We start from the raw sequence: 13333 nt of genomic DNA on the forward strand, positions 1-13333 counted from the left end.
TCACTCCCTTCTCTGAACTATCCTCACCATTAATGAAGAGCAAGACATATTTCCTGTTCCAGGGCAGATTTCAGCCATCTGTTATGGGAAATTCAATACTACATTACCATACGATCGTTGATATTAAAGTGTTTGTATTCTTGTACCTGTTGGGACTCCAGGGTATGGTGGGAGTCATGCTGACATCTGGAAACAAAATACTGTTGTCCTTAATCCTGTCCAGGGCATAATGCATTTCACAGAGAGGTAAGCGATTTAACTGAAACTGCAGTTCAACCTGCAATACAAAATGAATGAATTAAAAGGTGAACCAAAAATGATTTGTTTAGAAAACACCGTAGATTTTGCTGCATATGATAACTATTATTTTCCTGCGACCCACTGATTATCAGAAGGAAACAGGATTGGTTTTGGTTTTCTGTAAACAAAATAAAATACAGCACCTTCTGTAACACCATTTTGTTGTTTAAGATTTGATTCTACTGCACTTCAGGGAAAAAAAGAAGTATAACATTCTTCAAATTATTTTTGGTACACAAAAAAGTACTCCTTGAAAACAGCACTGAGCTAGAGCATCGTTTTTTAAAAATTTAAGCCTCCATTCTTTACCATAAGAACAACTTGAAAACAGAAACAGACCAGAAGCTGTCGCAGATGAACAGACAGTACAAATCAGATGTGTGACAAGCAGAGATAAAACCCAAACAGTGCTTAATTCCAGCCAAACATTCTGCAATAATACAATTTGTCACTTCTGTTGAATTGTTAGAACTCTCCAAAATGTAATTTCTAAAATTTAGTTGTTTATCAATACATTCTGTTTGTCTTCTCAATTACTTGTGTTTCAATGCTCTTAGCATTTCCTTTTTTTTCTGTTATATTTAAAAACACTATTCATATCATGATGTAGCATATAAAAAAAATAAATCAATACTAGCTTTGCTGTAAATAAACAACACCTGCTTACATCAGTGCAGCCACTAACTCTGTCTCTCACAGATACAAGGCAGTAGATATTCATCTTGCCTATTGCATCTTACAGCAAGATGTATAAAGAAAAGGGCAGCAGTAGAGCTAAGGAACAAGCACAGAGCTCACAGAAACTATTTTGACTGGTAGTAAAGCTTGTTTCTTAAAAATGCTCAAACCACTTTTTCCCCACCGTTCCATTAGAAAGCTGATGCCTACCCACTGCTGCAGCCAGGTGTTTAAAGCAGCATGGTTTAGCATATGCCAAGAATGACAGTGACAGCTCACGCTGCCCCAAGCATCCCTCCAGGCATCCCCTACCCACACCCACAGCATCCCACACGTTAGGAAAAGATTCCCAAGCAAGTGGCACCACTCCCAACTTCAGCTTGCTCTATAGAGGAAAAGTTTCTTTGCTCCTACAGACCAAAGGCTAACAGAAGCCCACCTGGTATTGCAAAGCTACAATTTAAACACAAACTATAAATCTGAGCAACACTTTAACAGCTCTTTCTGGAGTCCAAGGAAAGTGGCTGGCATTCAATGTCTCTTATTATCTACCAGCATTCTCCATTTTCACAGCTTGTGATTTGTTTTGTTTTCAATCCAGTTTGGATTGAGTCATGTAGTTATGTTTGCTGTTGCAGAGTACTGAATGAGGCCATCTGTGAAGGAGAAGCATGTAACCTGCTTCAATAAACATTCCAGAACAAGAAAACAGTGGGAAAGGAAGTCAATCCATTGCCAGTTCACAGAAAACGACAAGACAGTGCAACTACTCCAAAAATAAAACAGTCTCATGTTAGTTTGGTCACCAAGAAGAGCAGCAGCCAAGGGGCTTTAAAGCACCAGCTTGTTCCAGCCCAAGTCAGAATTCTCTTTGTGCTTTAGTTTAGCCAGGACAGCAGACAAGGAAATTATCATCAGGAAATTTCCAAGATGAACTATTACATAATAAAAGGAAGGAAGGCGTGCATTTTACTACAAAATATACAGAAATTAAAGCAATTTTGTTTAAGAATCACACGGGGATTACTAAATCCACTGGAGACAATGGCAAGCCTTCTAGCAGCTTTAATGGAAGCACCATACCTCCAAGCTGTACTACCCTCAGTTCTAACCTGAGGATTCTCTTTCCACATGTTTCAGTCAACATTTCATCAGAAAAACTTTCCTCCCAGTCACGATTCATTAAAATATAGGTAGCTGTTTAAGGATTTCACCACCAGTTCAATGATGTATATACGAAGCACTGCATGATTTCACAAATAAACTCAGAACCTTGCTTTTAATGGAGAAGAGATTTGCTGCCTCAGGCCTGGCTCTATGACACTTGAAGGAAAATAAGTCAGTTACTCAAATTCCAGCTCATTTGGAATTCCAGTGCAGTTTTTGATAGAATCAATTAGTAGATTTAATTATTGTTTTAAGAAAACAAACACAAAACCAAGAGCCCAGAAGAGCATAAGCCTTCCCAGACCAATCAGTCACATTAAATTAAGACATTAAGATTCCTACAAATGTCTCCAGAACAGAAAGTAAATGGAGATAATTCCTTGGTGAAAATGCATTCAATTCAAGTAATTTCAGTGACCTTAGTTTGAGGTCATTTCTGGCTAGTAAACAAGGTCAACTGCAAATTCTACAGCAGGCACACAAAGGGAACAGGTAGGAGGAGTGCAAATAGTTAACTACAGCTTTGTCTTCCCTTACTGCATGAGCAGGAATTGCAAGCTTGTTTGCAAGCTGCAGAACAACATGGTTTAAAAGCACACTCTATCCCCCTCATTTCATGTTTACTGCAAAGTAAACAAAAACTTGATCTTACTACCAATGCCACAGTCTCTAGCAGCAGTGTTGTAACTCCTCATGTTGTGATGGAATGCCTCCCAGACAGGTATTACAGAGTTAATGGAGGCAAGTGCCATTGTGAAATACAGGATATGCATCACAGAAGTATTTGTTCATTTTCCTCATACCTGTATCTATTCAACCCTCATCATCTTTATCAAGGCAGTAAGTTGTCCACTAGAGGACGATATTCCTTTTGTTCTGATACAGGTGCAGAAAGCAGCACAAAGCCCATTCATAGCCTCAACTTCCCTAACAATTCATCTCACCTCAAGCCCAGAAAAAACCGTAGTAGAATCCACAGCAACACAAGAATCAACTGCCTCAGATGCAAATTACCAAAGAGAGTTCCAGCTGACTATGTAAAGAGCACCAGTGGTTTATTATTTTGGAGGAAAAATAAATCCTAACACTCCTTCCCTTGATTCATTAATGAAAAGGTTCCCGTGGACTCTGGTGACGTTATTCATTTTATAAATAAGTATACACATTTCACCTACCTGAAAATTTTATTTGCACTCTACTTTCTCTGTATCACAAGGAGATTAAAAAAAAATTCCGACTATATCTTCCAGCAATTATTTTGGGTGGAGCTGAAATAACTACAATGCAAACATGCCAGAACAGCCTCCTCTCAGGCTTACCTGCATCTCACAATCTGCCCGAAGATTAAGCTCTTCACAGCATTCCCTGGATACCCTCAAGAAGATGTAATCCTTTGTTTTCTCTTCAATAGCTGCTTCATAGACCTTCTCTTTGGTTCCTTGGGTCTGTGCTGACTTCTCTTTAGTGACAGGCAATAAATAAACAGCGTTGACTTTGGTCATCACCAGCCGTCCCGCCAAAGTGTCTTCTGAAAGCGTTTCAGTGAGCTTAAAGCGTCCAAAAAGTTGTCCATTCTGGGCATACTTTGCACCTCCAGAAACCCCAGTGAGCATGAAGCTTGCTACAATCTGCAATTGCACTTTTATGTTGAACCTAAGCAAGAAAGCATCTAGTAAGTGCAGGAAAATGCTCTGATTTGGAAATTCCATGCATCCAGACCCAAGGTGCACTGGCAAACACTCTGAACATGAAACTATATTTGAACAAGTATAGCTAAAGTGGCCCCTTCAGAAGTATGTAGCTGTAGAACATTTGCATGCTTTCCTTTTGATGTCAGCCTATAAAACATACAACTAAGAGATGCAATACCAATGAAGCTTTAAAAAATAAAATAATAAAAATCACCTTCACTAGACTAAATCAAATACAAAAATCCCTGTGACCAAAATAAGTTCAGGGTGAGCCAGAGCTGCTGTGCATGTTCCAAATTAGTTAAAAAAAAAAATTTAAATACTCTGTAACCTTTTATTATGTCCACCAATACTAGGTATTATTCAGGGAGAAAGAGGTACAGAAGAACAGAATAAGATTTCTATTTATTCCATCCACCTCTCCCAAGCTGCACACCAATGAAAGTAGCCTAGATCTTGAAGAAAGTAAATGATATTATATCTTTAAGTCAGATGGATTGATTAAAATGCTTCCTAAAAATCAGAATGCAGGCATAAAAAAAAAAAAGTATAGATTATCTTTAATACAATAAACAGGAGTTCTACATAGTTATTAAGATACAACCATGTGCTACTGTGAGTTTATTTTGCAAAAACTTTTTACAACTTCCCTAAAATGGAATCCCCAAGCTGCTAAATGTGCACTAGCTGGTTCTCAAATCTTGATTTGTAAAAAGCTACAGGAAAATATCATTACTGCCAATCTGACACAAGGCACAAATTACTGTTTTTGTACATGAATAAATGGATTCTACTATACTAAAGGGAATCTCAAGTTTACAGATTATCAATTCTCTATGAGTAAGCTGACACCTTCTGGCAAGATGTTAAATTACAAAAATCAGGATTAGAACTAAAAATCCAGACGTTTTCTCTTTCACCTTTCCTCACTTTGCTTTGCAGAGAGATTTATACAAAAATCAACAAACTGCATTTTTAATGGGAGGAATTTACGCAAGACTCCTCACTGCAAAATCTAATTGGAGAAATATCAGATAAATCAAGAATTCATGCACAGCCAATGCAGCCAAATTCGGAAATGGCAAGCGAAGCCGTTCTGAACAAAGCCCCATGTAACATTTTCTTCAAAGTTCAACATATTTTATTTTACATTCATTTCCACACCTCAGACAGGATGCACAGTATGACATGTACTTATGCACTGATAAAACATAAGACACAGTAATGATGAAAACAAATCTATTTTCCATCAGTCAAAATTTTAAGTTTGCACAGCCTTGGGGCTAAACCTGTTCTGTAATTCTGGAAGCAGAAAATGTGGTGCATGAGAGGAGCTATGTTGCCTCACACTCACTGACATTCATACAAGAAAATGCACAGTAAGTTTTAGCCAACATAACCACTATAGGCTGTTTCTCTTTTGAATGCACAGAAAAAAGAATGACTCTTAAAACCATCAGCAGATGGTATCTTCAGCAAAGCATTCAAAAACCCAGCTAGCATCTAGATCAGAACATTGTTTTGCTTTTTGCATTTGAAAATGACTCAGTAATAGCATCCTTACCCTAACCTTTATTGCTTTATTTTGCAATGCAGTCATGTTGCATATGCTTATAAACACCCCTTGAAATATTAGAAGAAACACAATTTAAAAGTAAAGTTTTTCCAGACTATTCAGGATGGACACCCTTAGAACTAAATGCAGGACTTTATAAAGTCACTGCAACCTTCATCCAGTACTTTTCAGTAGTTCTGCTCAGATGGCCTCATATTCTGCAACTGTTTTCCTAGAAAGTGCAAAGCCATGATCAACATTCCACTCTGATCTGAGCTGCAGACAGTCATATTATTCCAATCCTGTCAGAAAAGACCATGTTGACAACCCTACTCGTTTACAAGATGGTCCACAAATGCATTAGAGAGTAGCTGTTCATCAACATGTTGACTCTTGACACAACTTCAGAGGTATTACAACCCACTTGCATTTGTATTTCCAGACCCAGTTCTAGGCTTGCAACCCTAGCAGCTCACTAGAGAATAACAAGTGTGTGATCTTAGCCACAGAGGATCAGAAAAGTGTGCTACTTTCAGCCTTGTTGCAATTAAGTGGGTCAGCTACAAGATCAAAAGAATGCTTCTGTCATCAACACTATCAAAGCAGAAGATTTCAAGAACATTATTAAAACTTACTAATCTACAAGATAGAAAAAGAAGAGCAAAAACTTATCACTGCACCATAAGGAAAGCATTACATAGAACACATTTCTTATTCTTTCATTTCTACAGGCGTGCTGCTCTTTGCCTTCCTGTGAGGCACAAGAATGTAAATCTTTATGTGAAAATTCACCCAGCAAAAACAATCTAGTTCTGCATTGTATTTCACAACAACTCATTTTCTTTCTGTATAGAGCCCAAAACATATATAAGTTTTATATGTACATTAGGTAAACTGTTGTACAACAGAAGCTTAGTGCCTCCAACTGTAAGCAAAAAGCTGATAGTACAACCTGCTTTAAATGAGCATCATTAAGTAATACTTGTTAAGCACTAGTCATATTTTCAAATTCATATTCAACCTTATCTCCAAGCAAAAAAGATGACTTAATATTTTAACTAATCATGAAGGTTTAATCAGATAAGTTGTCATCCTCAACATTTTAACAGAACAAACACATAGCATATACTTTTGTAAATGCATTACTTACTTGCTAACTTCCTTATACTGTGCTATTTCCTCAATATAAAGGAGGTCATGCAACCGTGACTGATAGTTGGTCTTGGTCAATGATTTGTCCAGGACAGATTGTGTAAATAACTGGTCAGCAGATAGAGGGATTTGGTATCTGGTAAGAAGGCTCTTCTCCAATTCAGTAGTTTCATTAGGTTCAAATTCTACAATAGTCTTAGAAGTAGAATCCCAACGCTTAGCTGTAGTTAGTAGCTGTTGCCGTGCATGCATCAGGTATTCAAGATCTGAGTACATAATAGACAAAACAGACAAAGAGCTAAGTTACAGACGAACAAACACTACTAAAAATAATCCCATTAGAGAGAATGAACGAAGTGGAGGAGGTCTCCTCTACAGCAGTTTTAGCAAATTGATTGCCAGACTTACCATCCCTAATTTTCAGGTGTACACAGAGCAAGCAGGCTTTCAAATTACCTTAACAAAGGTCCAGGATTTTGGTTTTACAAGTACATATTAAACAGCTAGCACTTCATTCAAAATAAGCAGCAGCAGAAAACTGCTTTAAGACTCTGGAACCCTTCTGTACACAGAGAAGCAACATGAGAAAAGAAAACATCAGTGACTAATGCTAAAGGCTTCTATCTCAACTTCATCTACCTCCTTCACGTGGACTTGAATTGGCTGCTCCCTGTGCTGCTCCAGTTAGGTTAAGCCAGTGAGGACCCAGAACACACTAGTTTGACAGTGACTTTGCAAACAAATTGTGACTTAGTTTTTTGGGGGGCTTAAACAGTTTTAAAATAAAATGACACCAGCTCTTCCAAAACTTGATGTCTTACAAAAGTCTGTCAGCTATGATTACCCAAGACAGCTACATGAGGATCAGACAATAGTTCCTGAAAAGACCATTGCCTTGCTTCTAAGCATAGTATCTTGTTCTCAATACAATATCCTGTGCTTCAAGAGACACTACAACTTGTGCAACTTGTACAGATTTCCTGCTCTTTGGTCATCTGAAAAGACTCGTTTGTGTCTCTGCATTTGCTACTCACAGTTTCTTCTTGGTAATGCTGAAGATGTTAATCTCTTATTTGTAAACAAATCCTGGGAATATAAAACTGTTGCTTTCTTAGGGACATGTAATTTTTTAAACTTGAATAAACACATACACAGACAAAAAAAACACATTTTCTTTGCATTTCCAAAATTTGTTACAAGCAGTTTGTTGAGTTATAAACAAGAAGTTTGTCTTTTGCCTTTGACAAGTGCAGTCAGAGATTGCAAGAAAAAAGACACAGTCTTCTTTGATTAATGAATTATGAAGAATTTCTGTGATCTTTCTCACCTTTTTTCTACATGCTTAGCACTTTCATCAATACAAGACACATACAACAGTAGAAATTATCAGCTTTTTGACAAGATTTAGGAACCATATCCTGATATAGTATAATAATCCTACATTGGAGGACATTGCCTCCACTGGATCCAAGCCAATCTATACATTCTGAAGCTTCTGTCCACTATTTATTTTCATACATGTGATTAAGATAATACACAGTAAAAGTTATTCATTAGCTGTTAATACAGATGTTGCTCCACCCAGAAATGTGAAAAAAGAAACAGACAGCATTAAAAGCTTTCATTATTCAAGAATAAATTTTTTATACATTACCTTCAGTTGAAGCAGCATCAATCATTACTCGTTGCATGAGGACTGGTTCTAATCCAAAATCAAACACAACAGTTTGGCGAAAAGTTCCAAAGATTTCCGTGTTAAAGGCTATACTGACTTTGTATATATAGTGATCTATTCCATTCTGGACCATCTTTCCTCCTATCCATTCCTGACAGTTTTCTGGAACTTCTTGTGATACCTGGGTAGTGCTGTCTCCAGCAGATATTGCAATGATACTGAAATGTGGACGATGGGCATCATAAAGCAATGCCACTCGATACAGCATTCTTGCAGGCTATCAGAAAAAAATGCAAGGGTTGAAATAATTCTTGTTTTCCAACGTAGTTAATTTCAAGAGTATCTTTATTTGCAGTCAGACAATGACAGCTTACAAGAATTCTCAACTTGACAAAGCAGGTACAAGTCCTGCAGGCACAAGTCACAGTACAAACCAGGGCATCTGATACACAGCCACCAGGGCTGCTGGAGAAGTCATGGTGCTAGTGAATTGCTTTGTTTTAAAAAGAAGTACTACACAATTTTAATCACAAAAGGCTATGGAATGCATTCTCATTTTTATTACTCACTCAACGTCAAAAAAATAAGCAGTTTTACCTTACAAGTAAGAGCAAACGTCCAAGTTTGATGAGACTTTTTGGTGGTGACAGTTACTGATAGCTCAGGATTATGCTCTACTCTCACTCCTTCTATACTTTCACTAAGCTAGATTAAAAGAAAAAAGCATAGTATTAAACTTCTACAGACAAAGTCAAAATAAAAGCATTCAGGAAAAACACAGTAATTTGGAACCAAAAATGAAAAATAATGGTCTCTCAGATCGTGCAAGAATGATATAAGTCCTGTGTGGAAATTGAATATAACATTTCCTACTTCAGGGACAAGCAAGCCAGATCTACTATACCATATAGAATAGGCAGAGAGTATAATCATTTATGACAATTAACCACAGGACTTGATTTTCAAAAACCAACTTAACTGTACATATTTTAAGCAGAATATGATTATATTTGGAATGGAGGATCCAACACAATGAGGCCCCAAGACTGCATTTCCAGAAGACCCCAGATCTCAATGACATCAATGAGAACTCTAGAGATACCAGGAAATGAGAATGAAGCTTTCTACTCATTAATCCATTTTGCAGAAAGTCCACTCTTCCCAAACTTAAGTCAACAATAGATGGACCGAAAACTCCTTAGGGTCAGTGGTAAGTAGAGCTGGTCGAATGCCACAGAAATGTTCTTTGGAATTCCCAACAGCTGCTAGGATTCACCATATCCATACCCCTCACTCTTCAGCATTCAAACTTTTTTTGAACATCGGGGATTGACTTTTCTTCATTAAAGTGTCTGCAGCTGCAGGCAAAGAAAAGGAGCCATGCAAAAACAAGAGTATTCTCCACTAAGTCATGAAAGTTTCACCATTTATTGTTCTCCAGTTTAAAAGGTTTTGCCATCCACTCACGGAACAGAAACAATACCATGAGACTTGTCTGACTCATCCTGCACTAGGAATGGTAAATATGCAAAATGAGCACATTGTCATCAACCCACAAACTGTAATTCACAAACTCTACCATGAATTCCTGAAAAGGACGATTACATTTGCAGAAATCAGTTCAAGTCTCTGGTATCTTTGCAAGAAGAGACAGTGAAGGATGGAAAGGGGAGCAGATTGGTTGGACAATTTCTTGGTAATGAGTAGTTCGACCAGCTCTGATAGTAAGGGCCAAAAACAGGCTCATCTGTTAGTTTAAAACATGAGCACATAGGGAAGTAGTATATTTTCCTTACCACTTTCTCAGGAGATAACGAATTCATCCATTTCTCAATCAAGGTTTCCATATAACTGCCCGAACACTGTTTGTTTTCCTTCTGCTGTTTTAATCTGATCAAGCGGGAAGCATATCGTTTTTGCCATTCTGTTAGCTCTTCCTGGGAATGTGCTGAAGTACACTGTGCACCGTACCTGCAGATCCCTTGCTCTAAAAATCTACATAAAATACGAAAAATGATTATGCCTTGAACTTTTCCTTCTCCAATTAAAAAGTGAAATTTATCACAATCTTACTTTCAAAGCCAGAAGGACATTCTGTAAAGCTTTTTCTGAACTAAAGGCAGTTTTAGTCAATGGGAATTAATCTGGAAATGTATAAACACACACAGCATTTTGTAAGATAGGCAGCAGCCTCTCGTACTGAAAAGTCCAAAAAGATGTGTCAAATTTCTCTGAAACATACAGGGACTTCTTATAAGATTTGCAGCTCCAAAGAAGAATCAAATATTCGTAAAGCAATTAACAAAATGAGATCACAGACCATCCCCGAAATTACTGGGCACTGTATTAACATGAATAAAATGCTGTCACAAGTGAATATACAGCATAATTGCCTCCAATAGTTATGTCATCAGCTCTTATTTGCTCAATCAGCAGTTTTTCCCAGAACAACAGTGACATCACGTGGACTTATCCACTAAATACACCTACACAGAAACCTCTCAAGGAAAAGATTTATTCCCCTTGGTGAAGAGTGTATCAGTCCCAAAGGGTCTATTTTTAGAGAGGTTAAGGACTTCTTAAAAATTCATAGCATGAGCTAATGCATCTAAATTAATGATTGTCAGCACCTCGCATCATTGACAAACACAGAAGAAGTCATCAGTGATTGAAAAACATTTCCACAGTAAACAGATTATGTAATACAAAACACAGCATGAACTAGCATGTGAATTTTGAGCTAGCTGACAAGAATAGTACTTGACTACAACACAAAAACCTTGCAGAAAAAGCACCTGGATATACAGGCCACACTTTCATCACTAACTATAATATAATACCTTTCCTTTAAGAAAAATTTGTTAGAAGTATTTAAAGGTTTAAGTGTCAAATTTCTAATAAAATAAGCATGATATACACTATGATGTTACTGCAGATTTTCCCAAGCTATGATCCTCAATACCTTTTGAATGAAAATATTTTTCTTAGTAGGCAATTCCAATACAGTATCACACATTTTCAAATTCAGCTTTGCATTGACATATTAAATTGCTAAAGCATAATTGCCATTATCATGGCCCAAAGGAAATGGAGCACAAGTATAAAATATAATGTTGACCCATTATTATAAGGTATCTAGAATATATATATAATATATATAATTAGCAGCTCTAGAATATCACATCAAACGAATTCCAATTTCAGCAGAATTGAGTGGTGCCATCTAAAAAACAAGTTAGACTGCTACCCATGCAATAAATTCTACTCATTTTCATAAGTTATAGATAGAGCAGAATGAAGTGTGTAAGTTTTGTTTTTTTCCCCCCAATACAGTATTACATACGTAGTTAAAATTATATCAGGACAAACTACAGGCAGTACTGACAGATGGACTGAAATGGGGAGAAGAAACTTCAATACAACTAAAAGCTGTTGGACTTTCAGCAAGACAATTCACCTCTATGTGTTCAAATTTAGGTAAAATGGACGAGATCTAGAGGGAAATTCTGCAAACATCTTTTAAGCAAAGATCACTTTTCAGCAAAGCCCACCTATCTGAAGGCATGCACCTATATGCTGCTAAAGTATGCTTCGCTGTGCTTCCATTTGCTAACAATGCTGTCTATGGAAGTGAATTTCCAAACATCTGAAATTATACAAATTCAAAAAGGAAGGGGAAGAAGACAGATGTTGCTCTGCCTCTAGAAAAATGCTGCTCAAACCATCCTTAAGACAATAGAACTAGCAATTTTACCTTACAGAAAAACTGAGGTGCTTCTGCATAAACTGACTTCTCTAAAAAACTATGAATGAATCAACTCCTGTTCTGGTAAGTGCTTTCACATTTCTGAACATTTAATCATTCATTTACCAGCTTGATAAACAAGGAAGTGTTTTGATTCTTTTGAGAACGCTGGTATAAAGCAAAGGTGTTACCTTTTACATAGTGTATATTCTTCACTGCTTGTGACTCCCCTGGGTGGAGGGCGGAACTGCCAGCCATCCCGGGATCCTGCAGGATAGAAAAGTAACCCAAGTTCTGACTAATTGCCAATTATTTTTTAAGTCTGATAGTACCCAGAGAACTGTGCCTTTAAACATCAATCCAAAGTGTATTTGTACACACGCAAAATTATTCACCTTAAAAATAATCTTCAATTCTTAACAAATTTATTTAAACAAAGGTTTAAAGGGTATGAAGGCAAATTTCAATAATTCGCAGAAATAAGCAAGCTCTGGTACAAACTGACAAATAACTGGAAAATTCTGTCAACAAATTCAATCAATAATGAGATAATTCAACCTAAATCCCAAGGGTTCATCAAAATAAACAGTCAAGACTGATCTCTGGTGACTGCTATCCAGTGTTGAACATTCATCAGAATCTTCTAGGACTTCTCACTACAAAACTAAGTAGCTTTATAAATGAATTACATACCTTCTTCTAAATCTTCTACATGATATCCCGATGGAACTTTATCAGCTGCCTACAATTATTAAAAATACAGTTATAAAGGATCACAAAACAATTTCAGCAATGAGAACTGCTCTGGCTTCTTTACTTTTAAAACATGTTTTAGATCAATTGATACAAAAACATTCAGAAGTCTGAACTCAGTTATGGTCACAGAGGTGATTTTGTAACAACTAAATTACAACCAGTGATACAATTAATTCTGTCAGGAACACCCAGTCCACTCAACTTCACAAGAGAATTTTGGAGGGTTCCACCATGAGGAGTGTACTTTCATGTGGACTGCAAAACTGAAAAGGCCAAAAGTCCAACCTCAATATTGAGATGTCTCTCAGCTTTAAATCTATTATTACAAGCAAAACCCAAATCAGTGACTTAAAGCATAAGAAGCCAAAAATTAAAAGAAATGATGGAGAGTGTTTATGCCATTTAACTTAAGTCCTACATGTAACTTCAGAATCATTTCCAACAGAGAAAAATAAAATAAATAATATCATTAAAATGCATTAAATTCTTTCCACTCGCTACTTCTACCTATGAGCATCACTATTTTCTCATATATCATGAGAAACTGAGAAGAAAGGTTGCTAAAAAGGTGGTAAAGACCAACAGCCCAGTGGAAACTACAGTATCTAAACCAG

At 36.8% G+C, this 13333-nt stretch overlaps 1 protein-coding gene across 14 annotated transcripts in view; it reads right to left on the reverse strand.

The window, feature by feature from the left end:
• HELZ (helicase with zinc finger) overlaps positions 1 to 13333 on the reverse strand; it is a 74123-nt gene that overhangs the window by 37518 nt on the left and 23272 nt on the right. For all 14 annotated transcript variants that reach the window (XM_090121763.1, XM_031598821.2, XM_031598822.2 and 11 more), the window contains 8 exons: positions 12657 to 12705; positions 12155 to 12230; positions 10015 to 10213; positions 8816 to 8923; positions 8198 to 8495; positions 6542 to 6809; positions 3465 to 3798; positions 147 to 277 (listed from right to left, as the gene is read on the reverse strand). In XM_090121763.1, the coding sequence (XP_089977889.1) occupies positions 147 to 277; positions 3465 to 3798; positions 6542 to 6809; positions 8198 to 8495; positions 8816 to 8923; positions 10015 to 10213; positions 12155 to 12230; positions 12657 to 12705 (1463 nt within the window). The remainder of the gene's footprint in view (positions 1 to 146; positions 278 to 3464; positions 3799 to 6541; positions 6810 to 8197; positions 8496 to 8815; positions 8924 to 10014; positions 10214 to 12154; positions 12231 to 12656; positions 12706 to 13333) is intronic.

The sequence above is a fragment of the Phasianus colchicus genome, chromosome 20 (assembly GCF_987193195.1).
Source record: "Phasianus colchicus chromosome 20, bPhaCol1.hap1.1, whole genome shotgun sequence".
Taxonomy (NCBI): domain Eukaryota; kingdom Metazoa; phylum Chordata; class Aves; order Galliformes; family Phasianidae; genus Phasianus; species Phasianus colchicus.